This window comes from Natrix helvetica (assembly GCF_964273705.1).
Source record: "Natrix helvetica genome assembly, chromosome: 9".
Classification (NCBI taxonomy): Eukaryota; Metazoa; Chordata; class Lepidosauria; order Squamata; family Natricidae; genus Natrix; species Natrix helvetica.
Genome location: NC_138560.1, coordinates 13,048,157 through 13,070,698, shown reverse-complemented (window position 1 = coordinate 13,070,698; position 22,542 = coordinate 13,048,157). Strand labels below are relative to the sequence as shown.

Below are 22,542 nucleotides of genomic sequence, written 5' to 3'. Positions count from 1 at the left end.
AATAGAATAGAATAGAATAGAATAGAATAGAATAGAATAGAATAGAATCCTTTATTGGCCAAGTGTGATTGGACACACAAGGAATTTGTCTTTGGTGCATATGCTCTTTGTGTACATAAAGAAGAATAGAATAGAATAGAATAGAATAGAATAGAATAGAAGAGAAGAGAAGAGAAGAGAAGAGAAGAGAAGAGAAGAGAAGAGAAGAGAACTCTTTATTGGCCAAGTGTGATTGGACACACAAGGAATTTGTCTTTGGTGCAGATGCTCTCCGTGTACATAAAAGAGATACATTCGTCATGAATCATAAGGTACAACACTTAGTGATAGTCATAGGGTGCAAATAAGCAATCAAATCATTCTAGACCCCTGCTCTAAACAACAATAGGCACAACTATACAAGTGATAGGGAAAAGAGGGGGAAAGGCTTGAATCAGCAAAGTGTTAATTGCAGTTTGGCGAAGCTTCAGTCATGACAACAGTGCTGGAAAACACTTGAGGAGTGTAATCGTTGGCAGGAGGGAAAATCATTGTTTAGGGTCAAACAAGGGATAACATTTGCAGTATTGAATAAGAGAAGATGGTTTCCCCCCTGTTGGGAAAGTTCGCTTGGAAAGAGAACTTGTACAGTATCCGTTCTTCTATGGCCTCCTTTTATCTGATGACATTTTAGCATTTTTGGCTCTTGATTTCAGACATTGGTAGAGACGCAGGGAAGGCAGTTAAAGCACAGTGGTTCAGCAGTTAAAGATGCTCAGCTGGTCAGCTGAAAAGCTGCGAGCAGGTTTGAGACCTGAGCACCGTGTGATGGGGCGAGCTCCCGTTCCTTGCCTCAGCTCTTGTCCGGTTTGAAAGCATGCAAATCATCATCTTTTAATGACCCCATGAAATTTATCAAAATCAGGACTGGATGCTGGGATGGCAGTGGGAAGTAGGAACATCATGCTGCTGGAAACACATGGATACAATGGCTGGGGAAACATTGATCTGGATTTTTATTTATTCATGCATTTTTCACATTTCTGCACTGCCCTCCTCCCTCAAATGTTTAATGAAAAGAAGGACGATGGGAGACATGATAGCAGTGTTCCAATATCTCAGGGGCTGCCACAAAGAAGAAGCAATTTTTGAACTAGGGACAAAATCAAATGTAATCTCTTATTTGGATAAAAGAAACATTTTAACCATCTCAGCTTCCTTTGCTGTGGGGCACCTGAGGGCAGGACAAGAAGCAATGGGTGGAAACTAATCAAGAAAAGAAGCAACCTGGAAATAAGACATTTTCTGACAGTTAGAACAAATAATCAGTAGAAAAGCTTGCCTCCAGAAGTTGTGAATGCCCCAACACTGGAGGTTTTAAAGAGGAGATTGGATAACCATTTGTCTGAAGTGGTGTAGGGTTTCCTGCCTAAGAAGAGGGTTGGACTAGAAGACCTCCAAGGTCCCTTCCAACTCTGTTGTTCTGCTCTGCTCTGCTCTGCTCTACTCTACTCCACTCCTCCACTCCACTCCATTCCATTCCTATTTCTATTCTAAAGATGCCAAGGTGGAGAAACACGGATCTATTCCAACTAGCAAGGCCTTTCCCATCGGCTGCCAATTCTCTTTTGCCTGGAGCTGAACTGGGAATTCGTTACCTGCAAAAGGTCAGAGAGGCTGTGAACTGGACCCAAACTAGCTGAGTCAGCCTCCAGTTTCTCCCGCACCTCACATGACAAGAGTTCACCTGGGCAAGGCAGACCCGACAGCAGAAGTCTTGGCATGCCTGATCTTGTTAGAGGAACTGCAGGAGGATCCAGGGAGGGGCGTCTCTCCCAGGTGGATCCCATGCGCAACGGAGACAGGCTGTCGGTTGAGGTGTTATTATCCAGCAGTGCAAGATCCATCAAGAGGAATCAGGGTGGAAGGAAGGAATCACATTCATTGCAACACAGTGCAAATCTTGCAATGCTTTTTATGGTTCTGTTAGGAGAGTATAGCAATAGCAAAGAAACACCTGGATGGATGGACTTCAGGTTGACGTCAAGGTGGAGAAACCCCTGGATGGATGGACTTCAGGTTGACGTCAAAGTGGAGAAACACCTGGATGGATGGACTTCCATAGAAAAGCTATGCTGGCCCGCTTTCCCCCCTCCGCAAGTCTCCACTCAGAACCTACATTTACCTCACATTGAAAACTGGCCACGTGGAGACTCATGGGAGGGAAGGGGAGGGGAGTGTGTACACATTGTATTTTGAGCACCCTAGGGATTTTTCATTGTTGTTTTGACTGTTCCGGCCAACAGAAAACAAGCCAAACACCTGGCCTGATCCATTGGAGTGGACAATCCCTGAGCACCCATCCCCAGACAAATGACTCAGCCCAAGAGATGAGATCCAGAATAAAGGAGAAAAGTAGACTTTCTTCAGAAAGAGAAAGAAGAGAGACATTGTTTCTGCAGATGGAGATGTCCTTACAAAACCCCCTTCTGTCCAATTCTATTAGATCTACAAATCTCTGTGTGCAAGGATCCCATTGACACTTAGATTTCCAGAAAGGGCCTTGAACCCGTTCGAAATGGACTTTGCCAGCCAGCAAGAATCACAGCAAGCTTCAAAAATAGGGTCTCCTTGGCAGCGTCTCTCTCTCTCTCTCTATTGCATAATGGACACCAGTCAGTCAATGGGCCCATTCTCCATCTTCTCAATCTCAATACAGCGAGTACCAGTTAGTGCAGCCCAGAAGCCGCCAGTTGGCAAGGAAACCTGGCCCAAGAATGACAGCAATGTAATCTAAATTTAGGAGGAGCGTAATACATATTCACAAAACAAACAAAAGGAAATCCTCAGGGAGCAAGACAGAGACTGGCACGGGCTACTCAACAGTGGGCAGTCTGGGCAGCTGCCATGCCAAGGAGCGCATAAACGGAAATCAGGTCAACCCAGGATTATAAGCCTCAGCTCCTTTCCAAGAATTACGAGATGCCAAGAATTCAGCATGCCCTCTACACGCCGTCCGGTCACTGCTTTTTCACCTCCAGGAATTGGAATCATCACAAGGAAAAGCAAACAGAAAAAGTGCCCTTTCAGGCTGATTCAAAATATACCACCTTACTCAACTTGGCAACGTATCTCTAGTTTGACGGAAGGCACCAGCTAGCCTGTTTCCCTGAAAATAAGACCTCCCCGGATAATAAGCCCAATTGGGCTTTTGAGTGCATGCACTAAAATAAGCCCTCCCTGAAAATAAGCCCTCCCCGAAAATAAGCCCTCCCCGAAAATAAGCCCTCCCCGAAAATGTCGCAACACAGCAGCAGCCATGAGGTGACCACGCTCGCCGCCTCCTGCACCTCAAAAATAATAAGACCTCCCCGAAAATAAGGCCCAGTGCTTATTTCAGGGGTCAAAAGAAAATAAAACCCTGTCTTATTTTCGGGGAAACATGGTAAAAACTGAGAGGCTGTGAGTTCCCAGACACATTTCCTCACAGGGGGAGTTAAGGCATAGATGGAATTCTCCTTCAACACTCAGCAAGCACTCGCTTTCCTCCCAAAAACTCCAGATTCCCCAAATGTGGAGATACAGTACAACTATTTCTCAATGTGCTTATGAATTGGCATCTAGGCATTTCATGCAAATTGGGGGATCTTTTGGGGTCATTCGTTTTGTCTTTGGTGGGAAATGGAGACTGGCGTAAAAAATGTCTCTTTTGCATTGCTTTTACCCCCATCGCTACCCTGTTTAAAAAACAACTAATGACTATACAATACTTTGGAACAAGGATGTAGACAGCTACATCCTTGTAGAGGAGAACGGAAAGAGATTCATATAGAGTCTGACGGTTGCTAGTAAAACTTGATAGCCCAGAAACTTATGAGATCTTCTACCTTTATTGTTGGGGAAGGGAGGGACACACACAGAGAGAAAGAGACCTGGTAAATTTCCTAAACACTCTTCGGTGTCGGAATGTAGAGTCCAGGATAAGAGCCTCACTTCCAAACAAATCTAACTTTAACCTCACTAGGCCAGTAGAAATTGCTTTTTTTTTAAGTTCTAGTTCCTGCATTGCAAATGCCATTAAGCCATTCTGCAAAAGTGGATTTCTAAGAGGGATCCAAGTTAGGTTAATGTCCCTCAATGATTTTTCATCTGTTGATCATTTTGATAATTAAAAGTCAAATGGCTTACATCAGAGATGTCCGACTTTGGCAGCCTTAAGATCTGTGGATTTCAACTCCCAGAATGGCTGGCTGGGTAATTCTGGAAGTTGAAGTCTCCAGATCTCAAAGCAGCCAAGGTCGGAACACCTGTTTTCTTGTAGATGTTTCATTACTGAATTAGATAATATCACCAGTGCACTGATGTTGTTACCTAGTTTGGTCATGGAAACGTCTGCAAGAAAAACAATCAAACTGAGAGAGCACCAAGATCCTCTCTTGAACTTCATCATAAAGTAAACCCCATACTATTTGCTCTGAAGTTTGATGGGAATGTTTTCTCCTTCCCTCAACACCTCCTCCATCCCCCAAATATTCAAAAGCAATTTCTTTCCCATCAAAACTTGACAAAGAAAAATAACAAACCACCTCTTTGGCACACCCATAACTCTTATTGATGTTCACTCAGTGTATCATGATCTCCTTCCATCTTAACTGGACCATAATTTTGGTGGGGTCTTTAGAGCAGTTAATGATTGTTGTTAGGCCCATCCAAAGAAAGCCCAGATCTTCCAACTTTCATTCTTCTCCTTTTGGACCCAATGCATATTCAGAAAACACAAAAGCAATAAGAGAAGCATGTGATGCAGCTCTCCAGGAACTGCAAGCAGGTAAAGACTCACCTGGTTTACTAAAAGGGAGTCAAGAGCTCAGGTTCCATGTAGGTAAGACAGGATGTTTCATTCTAAAATAGAGTCTTTCAACTGTCCCAATCTTTCTCTAGTTTTGAACATCGTGAATACTGCAGGAGCTTTCGCGATAAACAGAAATAATACCTCTTCCTCCCAATCAAATCAAATTTTTATTATGGCTATCAGGCCAACAGGAACAAAAATAAGAAAAAATGGAAGACGTGTAAGAGAAGGGAAATTAATGCAGATTTTCCAGCTCCAAACACAGATGCAGCATACACACACAAATGCAAAATTGTGCAACCGCAAAGGACCCAATTGAACAATGGGCAAGCCGGGAGGGGAGGGGGGGGCGACAAAGTCACATGCTCTGCCAAGAAATTCTCTCCTGGTACATAATGTTAGTACATGGGCAGTGTTTGTAGTACATTGAGAGCTGCCCAGAGTTACTCTCAATGTACTCCAGCGGTGCCAGAATAAAATTAAATAAATGTTCACTCAGAATGCCAAATGCCTGCTAAACTTGCAGAAATTGTGGACTCTAACCAGCCACAGTGAAATGTCTATGGAGGCTCTGAGTCATCCAGGTCATGGGTGACCCAAAGGAGCTTTTTTCAAGAGGCAACTGGACTTTCTGGTTTTTCTTTTGAAGACGTTTCACTTCTCATCTAAGAAGCTTCTTCAGCTCTTCAGAGGAAGACGCTTCTCGGATGAGCAGTGAAACGTCTTCAAAAGAAAAACCAAAAAGTCCAGTTGCCTCTTGAAAAAAGCTCCTTTGGGTCACCCATGGCCTGAATGACTGAGAATCTCCATAAACACTATTCTTGGGCAATCCAAAGCTGCTTTTTCAAGAGGCAACTGGACTTTCTGGTTTTCCTTTGAAGACGTTTTGCTTTTCGTCCAAGAAGCTGGATGAGAAGTGAAATGTCTTCCAAAAAAAACCAAAAACCCAGAAGGTCCAGTTGCCTCTTGAAAAAGCATCTTTGGGGCAACCATGACCTGCATGACTGAGAATCTCCACAGACATCTGGGGTAAGGTTATCCTAGCATAAGCACTGGGTATCAGAAAGGTATTTTCCAGCCTCGATTTAATTTTGGGCAAGGAAATAATTCACTTGGTCAATAGGTGGCCGTATACATTGATCAAACCTCTGTGGAGTCATGGTTGTCCCAAAGATGCTTTTTCAAGAGCTGAAGAAGCTTCTTGGGTGAGAAGCAAAACGTCTTCAAAGAAAAACCAGAAAGTCCAGTTGCCTCTTGAAAAAAGCACCTTTGGGACAGCCAAAGCAAATAATCTGTGTAGAAAGTTTCCCCTCTGCTTCAAACTTCCCTCCTCCCCTTGAAACACTGGCCTATGAAAAAAACGTTAAATGTTTGTTGGCGCAGGAGAGATGGTAAGAAACAGGCTTTGCCCAGTCTCTTGAATATTCAACCCTCTTCACACAGAGAATCCTATTTCAAAACCAGAGACAGCGGGTTGGGACAGTGGAGAGAAGGATGATTAATTCACGGCACAGCTAAGCATTGCAAACTTGGAAGAGGCACCTGAGGGTAGAACAAGAAGCAATGGGTGGAAACTAATCAAGGAGAGAAGCAACTTAGAACTGAGGAGAAATTTCCTGACAGTTAGAACAATTAATCAGTGGAACAGCTTGCCTCCAGAAGTTGTGAATGCCCCAACACTGGAAGTCTTTAAGAAGATGTTGGATAGCTATTTGTCTGAAATGGTATAGGGTTTCCTACCTAGGCAGGGGGTTGGACTAGAAGACCTCCAAGGTCCCTTCCAACTCTACTATTGTATTGTAAGAGTCTGGGTTGCAAACTGCATACCAATCTAAATCACATGATGATTTAGAGCAGGGGTCCCCAACCCAGGTCTGTGGAACGCCAGTCCATGGCCTGCCAGCAGCCGGACCATGCAAACAAGCAAAGTCCCATCCCCGGGATACAGGCAGCATGCAAAATCATAGCCCCAGCGGTCTGTGGAAAAACCTCTCGCCACGGAATCGGTCCTTGGTGCCCAAAAGGTTGGGGGCCACTGATTTAGAGCAGGGGTGTCAAACTTGATTTCATTGAGGGCCACATCAGGGTTGTGTTTGACCTTCGGGGGGGTTGGGCATGGATGGGTTGGGCGTGGCCAGATCAATGTCACTCGTGTCGGGGGCACCCGTGGTGGCTGACTGCTAAGGCAAGACTTCCCTCAGACCCTCCCTCATTCTCATTATAATCTCCTTCCTTCCTTCCTTCCTTCTCCTTTCTTCTTCCTTTCCATCTTTCCTTATTTTTCCTTCCTTCCTCTCTTCCCTTCTTTTTCTTTGTCTTTCCCCTCCCTTTCTCCTTTCCTGTCCCCTCTTGCCTGCTCAAATGCAAAAGAGGAAAGATTTCTCCTTTTGTTTTGTATAGAAGTTTCTTTTGCTAGCCCCCTGCCAGCGAAAATGGAGGTCAGGGGGGCAGAGGCAGTGCGGACCAGTCCTTTGCTGTTTCCAGGGTGGTCCTGTGGCCCAGATCGAAGCACCTCTGGGCCAGATGCGGCCGCGGGCCTTGAGTTAAGACATCCCTGATTTAGAGGAAAGCAACCAGCTTTTTCAGCGTTATCTACTTATTTGCAATTCCTGAAGTATCCAGAAACTGTGGTATTAAATAGTGGAAACTTTCTTTTCAAAGAGCCAGAGCATTGGATCAGTTTAACACAACCGAGCAATTAAATAAAAACACACAAATCCTAGAAAATCCCAGGTCATCTGGAATCTTGCAAAACTATTGCTCTGTATGGCATTGAGTGACAAGAATAAATATTTATCCCAAAAGTCAGTAAGTTTACCTGGCCCTGGGGACAGGTAGATTAAGGGCACCCTCTCAATGCCAAATAGGGAGACTCGGAGCCTTAAAAAGCTTTGTTTGAAACACCGAACAATTATAAAAGAATGCAAAATAGATTTAGTTGCTCCTTTTCTTTTCTTTTCTTTTCCTTAGCTCTAGCTTCTGATTTCCTCAGCTTGCCATTTACAATACAATAATACAATAGTAGAGTTGGAAGGGACCTTGGAGGTCTTCTAGTCCAACCCCCTGCCTAGGCAGGAAACCCTATACCGTTTCATTTCCGACTCCTTTGCTGCACACTCTAAAATGGAACAGTTGAGATCGGGATGCATATAGGGGGCGAAGTCTGTGATGTAAGACTTTTGATAGGACTATGTTTATTCACATAGAACTGCATAGGACAGGGGTGTCAAACTCAATTTCACTGAGGGCCACATCAGGGTTGTGTTTGATCTTGATGGTCAGGGTGGATGTGGCCAGCTTGACATCAGTCATGTCAGAGGCACCTGTGGCGACCCAGGCACTCTGCCAGCGAAAATGGGCTTCCAATGCCCTGTCCTGTCCCGTCCCATCCCCTCTCCCCTCCCCACCTGTGGCGGCTCGTGGTTCCTCTACCAGAGAAAACGGGCTCCCAATCTCCGTTTTCAGCTCGGACGGCCTCCTGCAACCCTCTGCCAGTGAAAATGGAGCTCAGGAGGGCTGCACAAGGAGGGTTGCAGGAGGCAGTCCGAGCTGAAAACGGAGATTGGGAGCCCATTTTCGCTGGCAGAAGCACCACAGGTAGGGGAGAGGAGAAGGGATGAGACAGGACAGGACAGAATAGAACTTCTTTATTGGCCAAGTGTGATTGGATACACAAGGAATTTGTCTCCGATGCATAGCTTGTGTTGCTACAAGAGATGGAAACAAGCTTGTATCTATAATCGGATAACAAGGAGGATCACCAACAGGGTGATGTGAGAGGATTACATTGGATTTTGATTGGAGGTTTAAGAATTCTCAATCCCTAAATTGGCTTTTCCCCAAACTGCTGCTTAAATCAATGAGTTTCAGTTAGAGGTACTACTATCCTGAGCAGGCATATACTTGCAATCTGTGGGAAATCGGCCCTGTGATCCAGAGGAACCGCGATTCACAAGAGATTAACTTAAATGCTTGCCAAGGGACTTATGATTTACAATAAACAGGATAGACTATAGAAAGAAGAGAGTGATGTTCTAACCAGAGATAAGAGATACATTTATAACAGTAGCTGTAACTTTCTGTAAAGAAGATCAGAAACTACTTTGTTGTGTTTATTTCTCTACTGTTTTTACTTTTTTTCTTTCCGTGAATTTTTAGCTTTGTTTAACCCTTTGCTTTTATTAGTTTTACCTTCCTTTTTAAAAAAATACGTTCATAAAATTATATATATATAGCTGGGCTAGGGTGTCAAACTCAAGGCCCAGGAGCCAGATACAGCCCATGCGGTGCTTAGATGTGGCCCAGGGGGCCGCACTGGAAACAGCGAAGGACCGGCCTGCAGTGCCTCTGCCAACGAAACCAGGCTCCCAATTTCCGTTTTCGGCTGGGATGGCCTCCTGCAACCCTCTGCCAGCAAAAATGGAGCTCAGGATGTCCTAGATCAGGGGTGTCCAAACTTGGGAACTTTAAGACTTGTAGACTTCAACTCCCAGAATTCCCCAGCCAGCCATGCTGGCTGGGGAATTCTGGGAGTTGAAGTCCACAAGTCTTAAAGTTCCCAAGTTTGGACACCCCTGTCCTAGATGAAAACAGAGATTGGGAGCCTGTTTTCACTGGCAGAGCACTTGGGCCACCACAGGTGCCCCCTGACACGAGTGATGTCAAGCTGGCCATGCCCACTCACCCCCCCCCCAAGGTCAAACACAACCCTGATGTAGCCCTCAATGAAATGGAGTTTAACACCCCTGATGTACAGCCTTCCTTTTTATTCCCTGGGGTATATATAACAAACTAAGCCCACAGCAGTGACCGTTTCGAACCCCAAAAGGAAAAGGCAATTTGGTTTCTTCCACCAGTCGCTTGCGTCAACTTAATGCGCATAATTTAAAATAAACATTTGCAGCTAGAAAGCTGCAAGGGCCTGTCAAGATACTGCCACAATTTCAAACAGACCGGATGTTTAGCACTCAATTATTGCTGGAGTGAAAAAGGAGAAGGGGAAATGCCACAGAGACCGTTTATCGGAGATGCCAAAACAGATGTTTCACATTAAATCAAAGATTAAATGCTTGAGCACATTTATTGATTACACTCATATTCTACTTCTAGGAGCTCCAAGGGAGAGGGAAGTCCATGATGCTGCCATTTCCCTATTTTTCTTTTCCCTTCCCCAAAAAACTGATCACCTCAGAGGTATCAGTATTCTACGGTTCGGACCAGTACATCCGAACTGGCAACGGAAATAGCAGGTGGCCCCGCCCAACCATTCTATGGCATCCCATTTAGGCCCCTTTTTAGCCAAAAGCGCACGCGGGGAAGGCTGAGCACACGCGCAGAGGTGTCACGCACTCACGTTTGCGAACGGGTAGGGAAGGTAAGTGAATATCACTCCTGGATCTCCCTAATCTCAGGTGCACTTAGATAAAAGGAGCTTCGATCCAATTCTGACCCATTTTCTCCCCCCAAGCAACACTCAGCTGAGGTGAGGAAATTTTGTTCAAAGGAGAAGGTAAATACTGACATTCTCACCAATGCAATGCAACCACCCCGCCCCGCCCCGCCCAAGCAGGAGACCCTACACTATTTCTGACCATTTCTCACATTTTAGCATTTAGAATAGAGCTGGAAGGGCCCTTGGAGGTCTTCTAGTCCAGCCCCCTGCTCAAGAAGGAGAACCTACCATTTCAGACAAGTGACTGTTCCAGTCTCTTCTTAAAAATCTCCAGTGATGGAGGAGCACCCACAACCTCTGAAGGCAAGCTGTCCCATTGGTTAATTGGCCTCACTGTTAGGGAGTTTCTCCTTACTTCTAGATGGATTTACTCCTTGATTAGTTTTCATCTATTTTTTTTTTCTGGAAACAGCAAAGGACCGGCCTGCAATGCCTCTGCATGGAGCCCTCCTGAGCTCCGTTTTTCCTGGCAGACGGTTGTAGGAGGCCCTCGCAGCTGGAAACAGATCTCAGAAGCCCATTTTCACTGGAAGAGCACTCAGGCCACCACAGGTGCCCCCGACATGAGTGACGTCACTCGTGACGTCAAGCTGGCCAACGCCCATCCTGGCCACACCCACCACCACCCACAGCCCCTCAGAGGTCAAACACAATCCTGATGCGGCCCTCAATGAAATCGAGTTCGACACGGTCCAGGGATTGGCTGCTGGGGGTTCGCAGGGGTACGGGAGAACCTCTAGCTAAGATTCTGTGCAATTCGGAGAACCCCCCGTTGGATGCAGGTAAGTGCAAGGCATGCACGGATGCTCAGGGAGGGTAAAAAAACAGGCCTACCGGAAGTTCGGGGAGGATGGAAATGTTTCCGCCTTCCCAGAGCCTCGAGGAAAGCCTCCGGAGCCTGGGGAGGGGAAAAATGCCCCCCCCCCCCGTGGTGCAGGAGGCCGACTAGGCCACGCCCACCATGGCCACACCCACCAGCAGAGTGGGCAGAGAACCCCTTGCTAAATATTTTAAAGCCCACCCCTGTTGACACCCCCTAGACTAGACATAACCAATTCCTGCAACCGTTCTTAGTATGTTTTAGCCTCCAGAGTTCAATAAAAGCCTTGCCTTCCATTTCACAGCCCTTTCTCAATCTGTCTGCAATCGGTCTGCCTTCTCTCTTGGCATTACATTCCAGATCAGGACACGCCAAGGGAATTTCCTCCCACGAGGCCTTTTCAGACTGGGAAGTAGAAGCATCCAGGGAGGCTGTAGAGTGGCAGAGGCATCCTAGGGCAGGCCCTCATTTCCAGTTTATCCCAAAGGCAGCACCCACTCTCACCATTCTTGGAAGGCCAATATGTCTGCTATTAACCTCAAGCCACCCTTGGGCCAGTCACACACTCTCTCTCTCTCTCAGCTCAATCTACTTGGCAGGTTTTTAATTGTGGGAAAAGCGAAGAGGAGGAAGGAGCATTAGATACTTTCCCCACCTTGATGTATTAACATAACAAAGATGGAATATAAATAAACTTCTACTATAAATAAACTTCTGCAGCCTTTGGTTTGCCTGCTGCAATTCAGCCCTGTATAAGCAAAGCTTGCCACTCCTATCGGCAAGGTTGCCTGTAATGGTAAATTCTCCTCCTCCCCAATATCATGGATGAGACAAATGCAACATGGGGACTTTTTGGTTTATTTTAACAAAGTCAGAGCTAAAAGGATGTTGCCACTTTCTTTTTTAGTTCGTAAAAGAGAAAATGGTAAAACTGTAGCGTCTTTGTCTTTCTTTCTCTTTCTCTTTTTCTCTCTCTTTCTCTTTCTTTTTCTCTTTCTCTCCCCTTGCAACTATCCATCCCCTCATCAAGTCCACAAGGGGTGAAATAGACAATTCCACCCGCAAGAGACCATGGTAAACCCTTTCCACAAATGGAACATTAAGGCAGAGGTCAGCAAACTGCGTCTCTGGAGCCTCATGCAGCTCTTTCCTCCCTCTGCTGCAGCTCCGTCACCGGTCGGCACCACAATTTTGAGGAGCTTCCGGTGGGGGGCGGGGAGAGAAGCACAGTGCGCCAGGAGAAGACTCTATGGCAAGGGGAGGGTTTTCCAGTTGTCTCCACATTTAAAAGGGCTTTCGGTTATGACAGGCAGAGGAAAAAGTGCACCGCGCTAGGAGGAGACTCTATGGTGGGGGAACTGAACCTCCGGTCAGCTCCAGAATTGAACAGGGAGTTTCCGGTTAGGACCTTTGTGGCTCCCGGTGTTTTCTGTGGGAAATGGGTCCAAATGGCTCTTTGAGTGTTTGAGTTTGCCGACCCCTGCATTAAGCCATCCTTACGGTGAAAGCAAAACAAAAGGTTTGAAACCTGGAAACGGATTTATCAAGGCAACTTCATTTCTATCTAATTTACACACAGCAGATAAGCAGCCAAGGTTACAGAGGAGAAAAACCCCTTGTAGTTTTTTTTAAAAGCAACTCCAGGCAAGTCCTTGACTTACAACAGTTCATTTAGTGACCATTCAAAGTTACAACGGCACTGAAAAAAGTGGCTTTTGATGATTTGTCACACGAGCATTGCAGCATCCCCATGGTCCTGTGGTCAAAATTCAGTCGCTTGGCAGCCGACTCATATTTATGACGGTTGAGGTGTCCCGGAGTCATGTGATCCCCTTTTGCGACCTTCTGACAAGCAAAGTCCGTGGGGAAGCCAAATTCACTTAACAACCGTGTTACTAACGTTAACAAGTGCAGTGATTCACTTAACAACCGTGGCAAGAAAGATCTTAAAATGGGGCAAAATTCACTTAACAAATGTCTCGCTTAGCAACGAAAATTTTGGGCTCAATTGTGATCATAAGTCAAGGACTACCTGGTACAATACTGTCAGCATTCCAACCAGCTACTAAATTCAAAAACGGCAACAACAAAAAAATGTGATAGAAATTCTCAACCAGCCAGAGAAAACGGTAGAGTCCTCTTTTGCAGAGAGAAAAATGTCCAAGAAGGGGAAATTCTTATTTCAGCATTCTGTAAGTTGCAAGAGAATTGAAGGAAGGAATAATATGAACTTCATCGGAAGGAATAAACCATCTCCTCCACTGAATCTAAGAAGCTTAATCGACATGCTACACAGACGAACAAAACTTACCTTTGCTAACTTGCTGGAAATAGAAGAAGGGAAAGACGAGAGATAAGGAGAACAGACTGGATCAAATAAATTACAGGACCGCCCTTAGCAAAGGACAAGTTGCAGCTGGAAATAACTCAATAACTGGCAATTGATCTCTCATCCGTGCTGCTGGGTAAAGGTTTCCCTTGCACATATATGCTAGTCGTTCCCGACTGTAGGAGGCGGTGCTCATCTCTGTTTCAAAGCCGAAGAGCCAGCACTGTCCAAAGATGTCTCCATGGTCATGTGGCAGGCATGATTAAATGCCGATGGTGCATGGAACGCTGTTACCTTCCCACCAAAGGTGGTTCCTATTTTTCTGCTTGTATTTTTACATGCTTTCGAACTGCTAGGCTGGCAGAAGCTGGGACAGGTAACGGGAGCTCACTCCGTTACGCAGCGCTAGGGATTCGAACCGCTGAACTGCCGACCTTTCTGATCGACAAGCTCAGCGTCTTAGCCACTGAGCCACCACGTCCCTGTTCTGTGCTGCTACCAGGAGTCAAATCTGATTCATTGGAATCTGCTTGATTATGACATCACTTCTTGCACCGACCTACCATGTAATTATGCCATGGCAAGCCTTACTTTCTCCTTTGTCTCTGGGATATGACGACCCTTTTCTCACTTCCAAGCCGTTAGTAAAACTCCCTTAAGCTTAAGAGTCGCCTTCCAGCGAGATGGGCAGCAAACAAATTTAATACATTTAATGAACCCAGCGTTACAACAGTACTTTGCCCCCAAATCCATCATTGCCCAATGGTAGCTTCAAATGTCCATAAAATCACTTACGCCTGTCACCCGTAACCTTGGAGCAATTTCAGGTCACCTTGGGGAATTGGGAACAGAGACAAGTTGGGGCAGAAGAATCATCCTAACCGGGAATAGTGAATGTCATTGCTGGTGTGGTCTGCAGTGGATTTGATGCATGAAAGGACCATGTAGCCTTGAGCAACTCCAGAAAAGTCAGAGGAAAATATAATGCAAACGGCACCAGGATTCTTGAGACCTTTTTTGAAGGACCGGAAATGAGAGCCCGTTTGGTCTAGTGTAGGGGTCAGCAAACTGCAGCTCTGAAGCTGCATGTGGCTCTTTCCTCCCTCTGCTGCAGCTCCGTCACCGGTCGGCGCCACAATTTTGAGAAGGAGCTTCCGGTTTGGGAGGGGAAGAGAGAAGCACAGTGTGCCAGGAGAAGACTCTATGGCAAGGGGAGGGTTTTCCAGTTGTCTCCACAATTGATAGGGCTTTCGGTTAGGACAGCTAGAGGAAAAAGTACGCCACACTAGGAGGAGACTCTATGGTGGGGGAACTAAACTTCCGGTCAGCTCCAGAACTGAACAGGGGAGCTTCCGGTTAGGACCTTTGTGTTTTCTTTTCTGTGGGAAACGGGTCCAAACGGCTCTTTGAGTGTTTACATTTGGCGACCCCTGGCCTAGGTCCATGATGGCGAACCTGTGGCCCCCAGAGTCCTCTCTGTGGGGATGCGAACCATCGCCCCAGCTCAACTCCACCGTGCATGCATGCACGTCTCCTGCTGGCCAGCTGATTTTTGGGTCTCTGTCGTACACATTTGCATTTAGGTGTGGGCACGCGTGCAGGCGCTTTCGGCACACGACGACAAAAAGGTTAGCCATCACTGGTCTAGTGGTTAAGAACCAGGTTAGAAAGCAGGAGACCCCGAGTTCAAGTCCCACGAAAGCCAGCTTGACTTTGACCTTGACCTTGGGACTGTCATTCTCTCTCAGTCCCACTCACCTCACAGGGTTATTGTTGTTGTGGGGAAAATAGGAGGAGGAAGTTGTGTTGGATTTTTTTTTTTCACCTTGAGTTATTTGTAGAAACAAATCAAGTAAATGCAGTGGGGATGACCCAAAAATGTCTCAAGCATCGCTCCATTTGTGGGTCCTTTGCACTCATCCCCTCCGACGTATTTCACTTTCACAAAGGAGAGTTGGAAAAATTGGGGAAAAGTTAAGTTCTGTGACAACGTGCTATCCCCGATGTAAAGAACTTGTGACTACATTATCACCTTTCACCTGAAACAACGATGTAACTACAGGTAGCTGGATAAGACACAACGGGCTGTAGACCATTTAATAAGCCCACGGTCTGGTCTACAATAGCAAAACAAACTATATCACTATGAAGCATGAGGTGTAAATCCTGCAAGGCGGATGAATTGCACACACACCTTCCACAGGTTTCCTAGGTTGGCCCCAGGCAGCTGTGGGTTTCCTGACATCCAACTTCTATAAAGCTTGAGTGTTAAGAGGGCCTCAACATACATTGCAATTACAGCAACCAGAATGTTTTTTAGCAAGCTGCCTTTTCCAGCAAAGTAACCGGGAGCTGTGGAGTTTAAAATCTCAGGAGCTCAGGACGGTGATAGGTAACCTTTTCTGGGCCGAGTGCCCAAAGCACGCCTGCGTACAAGGGCCTGAACCCCCAAAATGCAATGCATGCGCGGCCCCTGCACATGCACATGTGGCCCTCCACATGTGTGCATGTTCCCCGCACTTTCCCCACCCCCTATGCATGCACACGTGGCCTTCCCACATGCCGCTGTACGTGCCCCACCACTGCGCATGCATGTGTATCCCCCACACACACACACCACCACCCTGCGCATGCATGCACATCATCCACACCTGCCCTTCCCCGGTGCATGCGCGGCAGAGACCCAGCAACCAATTGGCTGGCAGGAGGCGTGCGCGGAGGCGCCATAGAGCTGAACTGGGGTGACAGCTCACATGCCCACAGAGAGGGCACTGTGTGCCCCCTGTGGCACAGGTGCCATAGGTTTGCCATCACAGGCTTAGGGGCTATTAGAGGAAGAAAAGCTGCTTTAATATCCTTCATAAATTATTTTTAAAAGTACATAAAGAGGAGTTGTCCAACCTTGGCAACTTTAAAACTGGTGAGGAATTCTGGGAGTTGAAGTCTACAAGCCTTAAAGCTGCCAACGTTGGACGCCCCAAGTGTAGAGCCTTCTCCCCCTACATTTCAGCTTCAGCTTCTCAATTACCTGTATTTCTCCTCCGAAAGGGGTATCCAACCCTCCCTTAACTCAGTTTGTGATGCCTTGCAGCTGGGACAGACGCCGTGTGGGCTCTACTACACCCCACACAAAGCAGGATTTGTGACTTCCAAGTCTTGAAGCTCTTCCTTTAGAGCTGGACTTGGGATGAAAGACATTGAAAAGTTGGGGGCGTGGGGGGGGGGGGTTAGACCATGGAACATGGTTGGTAACAACTTTGCTCCTCTTTTAACTTTTGTATTTGTATTTTTGTATTTTATTAGTTTGTCAAACATGTACAAGGGGGCAGGCATTAATATAAACATGGACATGAACGAAATAAATGAGTACAAATTAATGGGGACAGTAGGACAGGGACGGAAGGTACGCTGGTGCACTTATGCACTCCCCCCTTACGGACCTCTTAGGAATGGGGTGAGGTTCCCAGTAGACAGTTTGAGGTTGAAGCTGTGGGGGTTTGAGGCTGTAACAACAGAGTCAGGTAGAACATTCCTGGCGTTGACCACTCTGTTTCTGAATTATTTTCTACAGTCGAGTTTGAAGTAGTTTACCTTGAGTTTGTATCTATTGTTTGCCTGTGTATTATTGAGGTTGAAGCTGAAGTAGTCATTGACAGGTAAAATGTTGTAGCAAGCAACTTGGTTGAATTCCTCCCTTCCTCCCTCCCTAGATAAAGCTGCCCCAAGGTGAACTTAACCGACTTTCTGGACTTAAGCCCATGTTCCAGGTTTGTGCGACAGCACTGAACCGGGCATAAACCAGCTAAACGGGATGGGGGTCAGCCCACCCGCTAGGCTTAAATTGTGGCTAGATCATTGATAGCTGGAGAAGGCGGGCGATAGTCTCTTCCCCCCAAGTAGATTTTTCTTTAAAATATTTCCAGTTTATGCCATCAGGCTTGAAATTTTGGGCTTGGACAACTTAGAACTACGCCGACTAAGGTCTGACCTAAAAATAGTACACAAAATTATCTGCTGCAACATCCTACCTGTCAACGACAACTTCCGCTTCAACCGCAGGCAAACAATCGATACAAACTCAAGGTAAACCACTCCAAACTCGACTGCAGAAAATACGACTTCAGCAGAAAATTCGACTCAATTGCAGAAAATATGACTTCAAATATGACCAGTCAATGCCTGGAATGCACTATCCGACTCTGTTGTTACACCCCCAAACCCTCACAACTTCAACCTCAAACTGTCTAGCGTGGACCTCACCCCTTTCCTAAGATGTCAGTCAAGGGGGGGTGCATAAGCGCACCAGCGCACCTTCCGTCCTTGTCCTACTGTCCTCATGTTATTCGTACCCATTTCCTGTGTTCATGCCCATGCTTACACTTATACCTGTTCTCCGGTACATGTTTGGCAAACTAAAGAAATACAATAAACAAAATAATGTCCAATAATTATTCATTAAACGATAACCAATTTCGTTGCATTTCTTTTGTACAATGACAACAAAGGCTACCTATGTAATAAAGCGGCAGAGCTCTCAAAAGCCGATTTCAGGCAAGGCGGCCCCAGAACCGCTCACCTGCAAAATACCTGCCCCGCTGAACAAAGGGAAGGTGGCTTCCTTCCGGGTAAAACAGGGCTGGGGCATAAACACCGCAGCGGGTCAGGTGCGCCCCATCCACCGCCAGCAGAGCGCCGCGTCTCCCTCCCTTCCCGGAGCAAAGGAAAGTGTTTTGCAAACAAGAGAAAGTGAACTTTCTCTTTCTGGGGAGCGAGCAGCCTCTCTCTCCCCCTTCTCGTCTCTGTCTCCCCCCCGCCCCCCCCATTCCCCATTACTCACCTCTTCCAGCGCCCCCACCGCGCCCCGGCATTTCTGCATCTTGGCGGCGAAGCCGGACGCCAGCGGCGAGCTGAGATCCTCCGAAGTGGCGGCCACGAACTCCGAGACGCTGAGCTGTTCGGGCATGTTGGAGCGAGGCGGGGGTGGGGGGGGGGGAGGAAGGTCGCCCGGTGCGAACGAAGGAGGTGCTGCTGCGCCCGAAGGAAGGGGAGGCGGGGAAGGGGGAGAAAGTCACCCAAGGCTGGAGAGTGGGCGACGCCACCGGGGCATAGGAAGGAGTCGGGGGTGGGTGGGTGGGTCGGTTGGGGAGCTGGTGGGGAGGTGAGAAGGGGGGTCAGTCTTCCTTGGTTGCAAAAAAAAAGAGGGCTACGAAGCGCCCCCCTCCTGTTGGGTCCGAGCGGTTGAGGAGACCCCACCAAAGCGGCTCGGCGTCGCTTCACATCCCTCGCTCCGGCTCCGCTCCGGTGCGCCAATGGACTCGAGGCGCTTCCAAGCGCGTTTGGAAGTTTACTCCCCCTCCCTCGGAAGACTTTCCTAGACGTCACGTGAGCAGATTGTTACGCCGCCGGAGCTTTTTTGGACCCCCGCCCGTTAAAGACAAAGCGCACCCAGCAGTAACCTTATGCCTCGCTCTCTATCTCTCGCTGCCCTCCTCCCCCAAACCCTTTCCAAGTCTTTCAGCCTCCCCCCCCCCCCCACCACCACCGGAGTGGATCCTCTGTCAAAACAGCGAACCAAGCAGTTTCCACCTGTTTGTTGTCGGTTGTTTGCAAACTGTATTTCCTCTTCGAAATCTTTTTTTTTTCCCCAAGAGGCACAACGGGACAGAAAGTCCGAAAGCATCTTTGGGACATTTATTTATTTATTTGTCTACTTACTTAATTATTTATTTATTTGCTTGCTTACTTATGGACTTATTTATTTATTTATTTACAATACAATAGCAGAGTTGGAAGGGACCTTGGAGGTCTTCTAGTCCAACCCCCTGCCTAGGCAGGAAACCCTACACCATTTCAGACAAATGGCTATCCAACATCTTCTTTAAAACTTCCAATGTTGGAGCACTTACAATTTCTGGAGACAAGCTGTTCCACTGATTAATTGTTCCAACTGTCAGAAAATTTTTCCCTAGTTCTAGGTTGCTTCTCTCCTTGATTAGTTTCCACCCATTGCTTCTTGTTCTGCCCTTAGGTGCTTTGGAGAAGAGTTTGACTCCCTCTTCTTTGTGGCAACCCCCGAGATATCGGAACACTTACTTATTTATTTGTTTACTTATTTACTTATTTACTTATTTATTTATTTACTTATTTATTTTTATTTCGGTTTGTCAAGCATCTATAAGAAAACAAGTGTGAGTATGCATGTAACATATAAACATATAAGTAGAAGCAGGTATAAGTATATTTACCCTGTTTCCCACAAAATAAGACCTCACCGGATAATAATCCCAACTGGGCTTTTGAGCGTGTGCTCTAAAATAAGCCCCCCCCCAAAAAAAATTAAGCCCTCCCCGAAAATATGGGAACACAGCAGCAGACAGGAGGTGACCACGCTCTCTGCCTCCTGCATCTCAAAAATAATAAGAGCTCCCCCAAAATAAGGCCAAGTGCTTATTTTGGAGGTCAAAAGAAAATAAGAGCCTGCCTTATTTTCGGGGAAACACAGTACGTAAGAAATGAGTACAAATAAGTGGAGACAGTAGGACAGGGAGGGTAGGCATGCTGGTGTGCTTATGCACTCCCCCTTTACGGACCTCTTAGAAATGGGGTGAGGTCCACAGTAGACAGTTTGAGGTTGAAGCTGTGGGGATTTGAGGCTATAACAATGGAGTTGGGTAGAGCATTCCAGGCGTTGACCACTCGGTTGCTGAAGTCGTATTTTCTGCAATTGAGTTTGGAGCAGTTTACCTTGAGTTTGTATCTATGTGTATTATTGCGGTTGAAGCTGAAGTCGTCGTTGACAGGTAGGACATTGTAGTGGATAATTTTGTGTACTACGTTTAGGTCAGACCGAAGGCGGCATAGTTCTAGGTTGTCCAAAATTTCAAGCCTGGTGGCATAAGAGATACTATTGTAAGCAGAGGAGTGGAGGACTCTTCTCGTGAAATACCCCGCATGACTGAGACTCTCCATATACATTATTATTCCACTTTGAAAGGTGTCTCCCAGTGCAAAAAGCAAAGCGGCCCAGAGGGCGGGGGGGGGGGGTAGAGCTTGAAAGGGAAAGCTTTGAGGCTTTCACTTCCAAGGAGCGAACCTTGCGTGAGGGAGAGGGCAGGCACGGTGGTTGGGCCAGAGTAATCCACCCAGCAATGGGCGTGGGGGGGGGGAGCCCTGCGGCACTATTGCAGGTAGTCCTACAACCGTAAAGAAGCCCACCGTTTTATGTTGCACAGTGAAAAATTTGTTCAGTGAGTTTTGCCCCGTTTTTACGACTTTTCTTGCCACTGTTGTTAAGTGAACCGTTTCAGTTGTTAAATGAGTAATACGGTTATTAAAGTGACTATGGTTTCCCCGGGACGCAGTGGCTCAGTGGCTAAGACGCTGAGCTTGTCGATCAGAAAGATTAGCAGTTTGGTGGCTCAAATCCTTAGCGCCGCGTAACGGAAAGAGCTCCCATTACTTGTCCCAGCTTCTGCCAACCTAGCAGTTCGAAAGCATGTAAAAATGCAAGTAGAAAAATAGGAACCACCTTTGGTGGGAAGTCACAGCGCTCCGTGTGCCTTCGGCATTTAGTCATGCCGGCCACATGACCATGGAGACGTCTTTGGACAGCGCTGGCTCTTCAGCTTTGAAACGGAGATGAGCACCGCCTCCTAGAACCGGGAACCACTAACACATATGTGGAAGGGGAACCTTTACGTTTACTGATGGTTTCCCCATTGACTCTGCCTGTCAGAAAGTTTGCAAAAGGGGATTACAGGACACTCACACCCCCGGGACGCTGCATTCATCATAAATGTGAGTCAGTTGTCAAGCATCCGAATATAAATCACGTGACCCCCTTGGAGATGCTGCAATGATGGATCCTAAGTCATTTTTTTCATTAAGTGGACTGTTGCAAGTCGAGGATTCCTTGAACTCTCTTTGGGGTATATCCATTTCTGGCTTTTCCAGCAACTGAGTTGAGCTCTCTGTTCATTGCTGCAGAAAATTTCCTTCAAGGGCCCTTGTGAAGGTCTCTACCATCGATTTTTTTTTTACAAGGAGTATTTTTCAAGGTCATTTCCGCCCTTGTGATTTAATAGGATCTGTATATGATACCCAGGCCATAAGATTCCCCAGGTGAAGCGCTATAAAGTCTGTTTATGGCAGTTGTATGGATACAACATATGTCTGGAGGACTCAGGAAGCTCTCCAAAAGAAGTTTGATTAATCTGTTGTAGGAAAAACAACCAAAAATCTGATAGCCATTTAGAAGCAAATAAAAGAATAGAAGCATAGAATCACAGGGTTGGAAGGAACCTTGGAGGTCTTCTAGTCCAAGCCCTTGATCAAGGTAGGAAACCTTATAGCATATGCCTGCAATTTGGCAATTCGAATCTCACCAGGCTCAAGGTTGAGTCGGCCTTCCATCCTTCCGAGGTTGGTAAAATGAGGACCCAGATTGTTGGGGTCAATAGGCTGACTCTGTAACTGCTTAGAGAGGGCTGTAAAGCACTGTAAAGCAATATATAACTCTAAGTGCTATTGCTATTGCTATTGCAGGTTGTTTGGGAGATAGAACATGCCCTTAGATCAATGTTTTTCAACTTTGGCAACTGGAAGGTGGCTAGACGTCAACTCCCAGAATTCCCCACCTAGCACAGCTTTTCTGTGGAAGTTCAAATCCACCCATCCAGGTGTTTCTTCACTTTGACGTCAACCTGAAGTCCATCCATCTAGGTGTTTCTCAACCTTGGCTACTTTAAGATAGGTGGACTTCAACTCCCAGAATTCCCCAGCCAGTAGAAATCACAGCATTGATTCTCAGGGACCGTGCATTTTGCAATGGATGGGCTGTGGCTGCAAAATGTAAGCCAATTTCTGGAAGATGTTGCTGGGAACAAGACGCAAATTGTCTTGTTTGTTTATGCGCAAATCCTAGGGAGTTCAATGGGTTTACTCCCACATACTGGGATGGTCACATCAGCGGCCTGAACCCCATCCTTCAAAAGTAAATCTCACTGATTTGAATATCTCTTTGATATCTAGTGCAGGCCTTTCTCAACGTTGGAAACTTTAAAAAGTGCGCATGTCGGCATGCTTGGGGAATTCTGGGAGATGAAGTCTGC

The 22,542-nt window shown here is 46.6% G+C and overlaps 1 protein-coding gene across 1 annotated transcript in view; it reads right to left on the bottom strand.

Annotated features, from left to right (window-relative positions):
- ASAP3 (ArfGAP with SH3 domain, ankyrin repeat and PH domain 3) overlaps positions 1–18,829 on the bottom strand; it is an 85,733-nt gene extending 66,904 nt beyond the window's left edge. The window contains exon 1 of the mRNA XM_081962478.1: positions 18,270–18,829. Within this exon, the coding sequence (XP_081818604.1) occupies positions 18,270–18,395 (126 nt within the window). The 5' untranslated portion in view covers positions 18,396–18,829. The remainder of the gene's footprint in view (positions 1–18,269) is intronic.
- Positions 18,830–22,542: the final 3,713 nt, after the last annotated feature.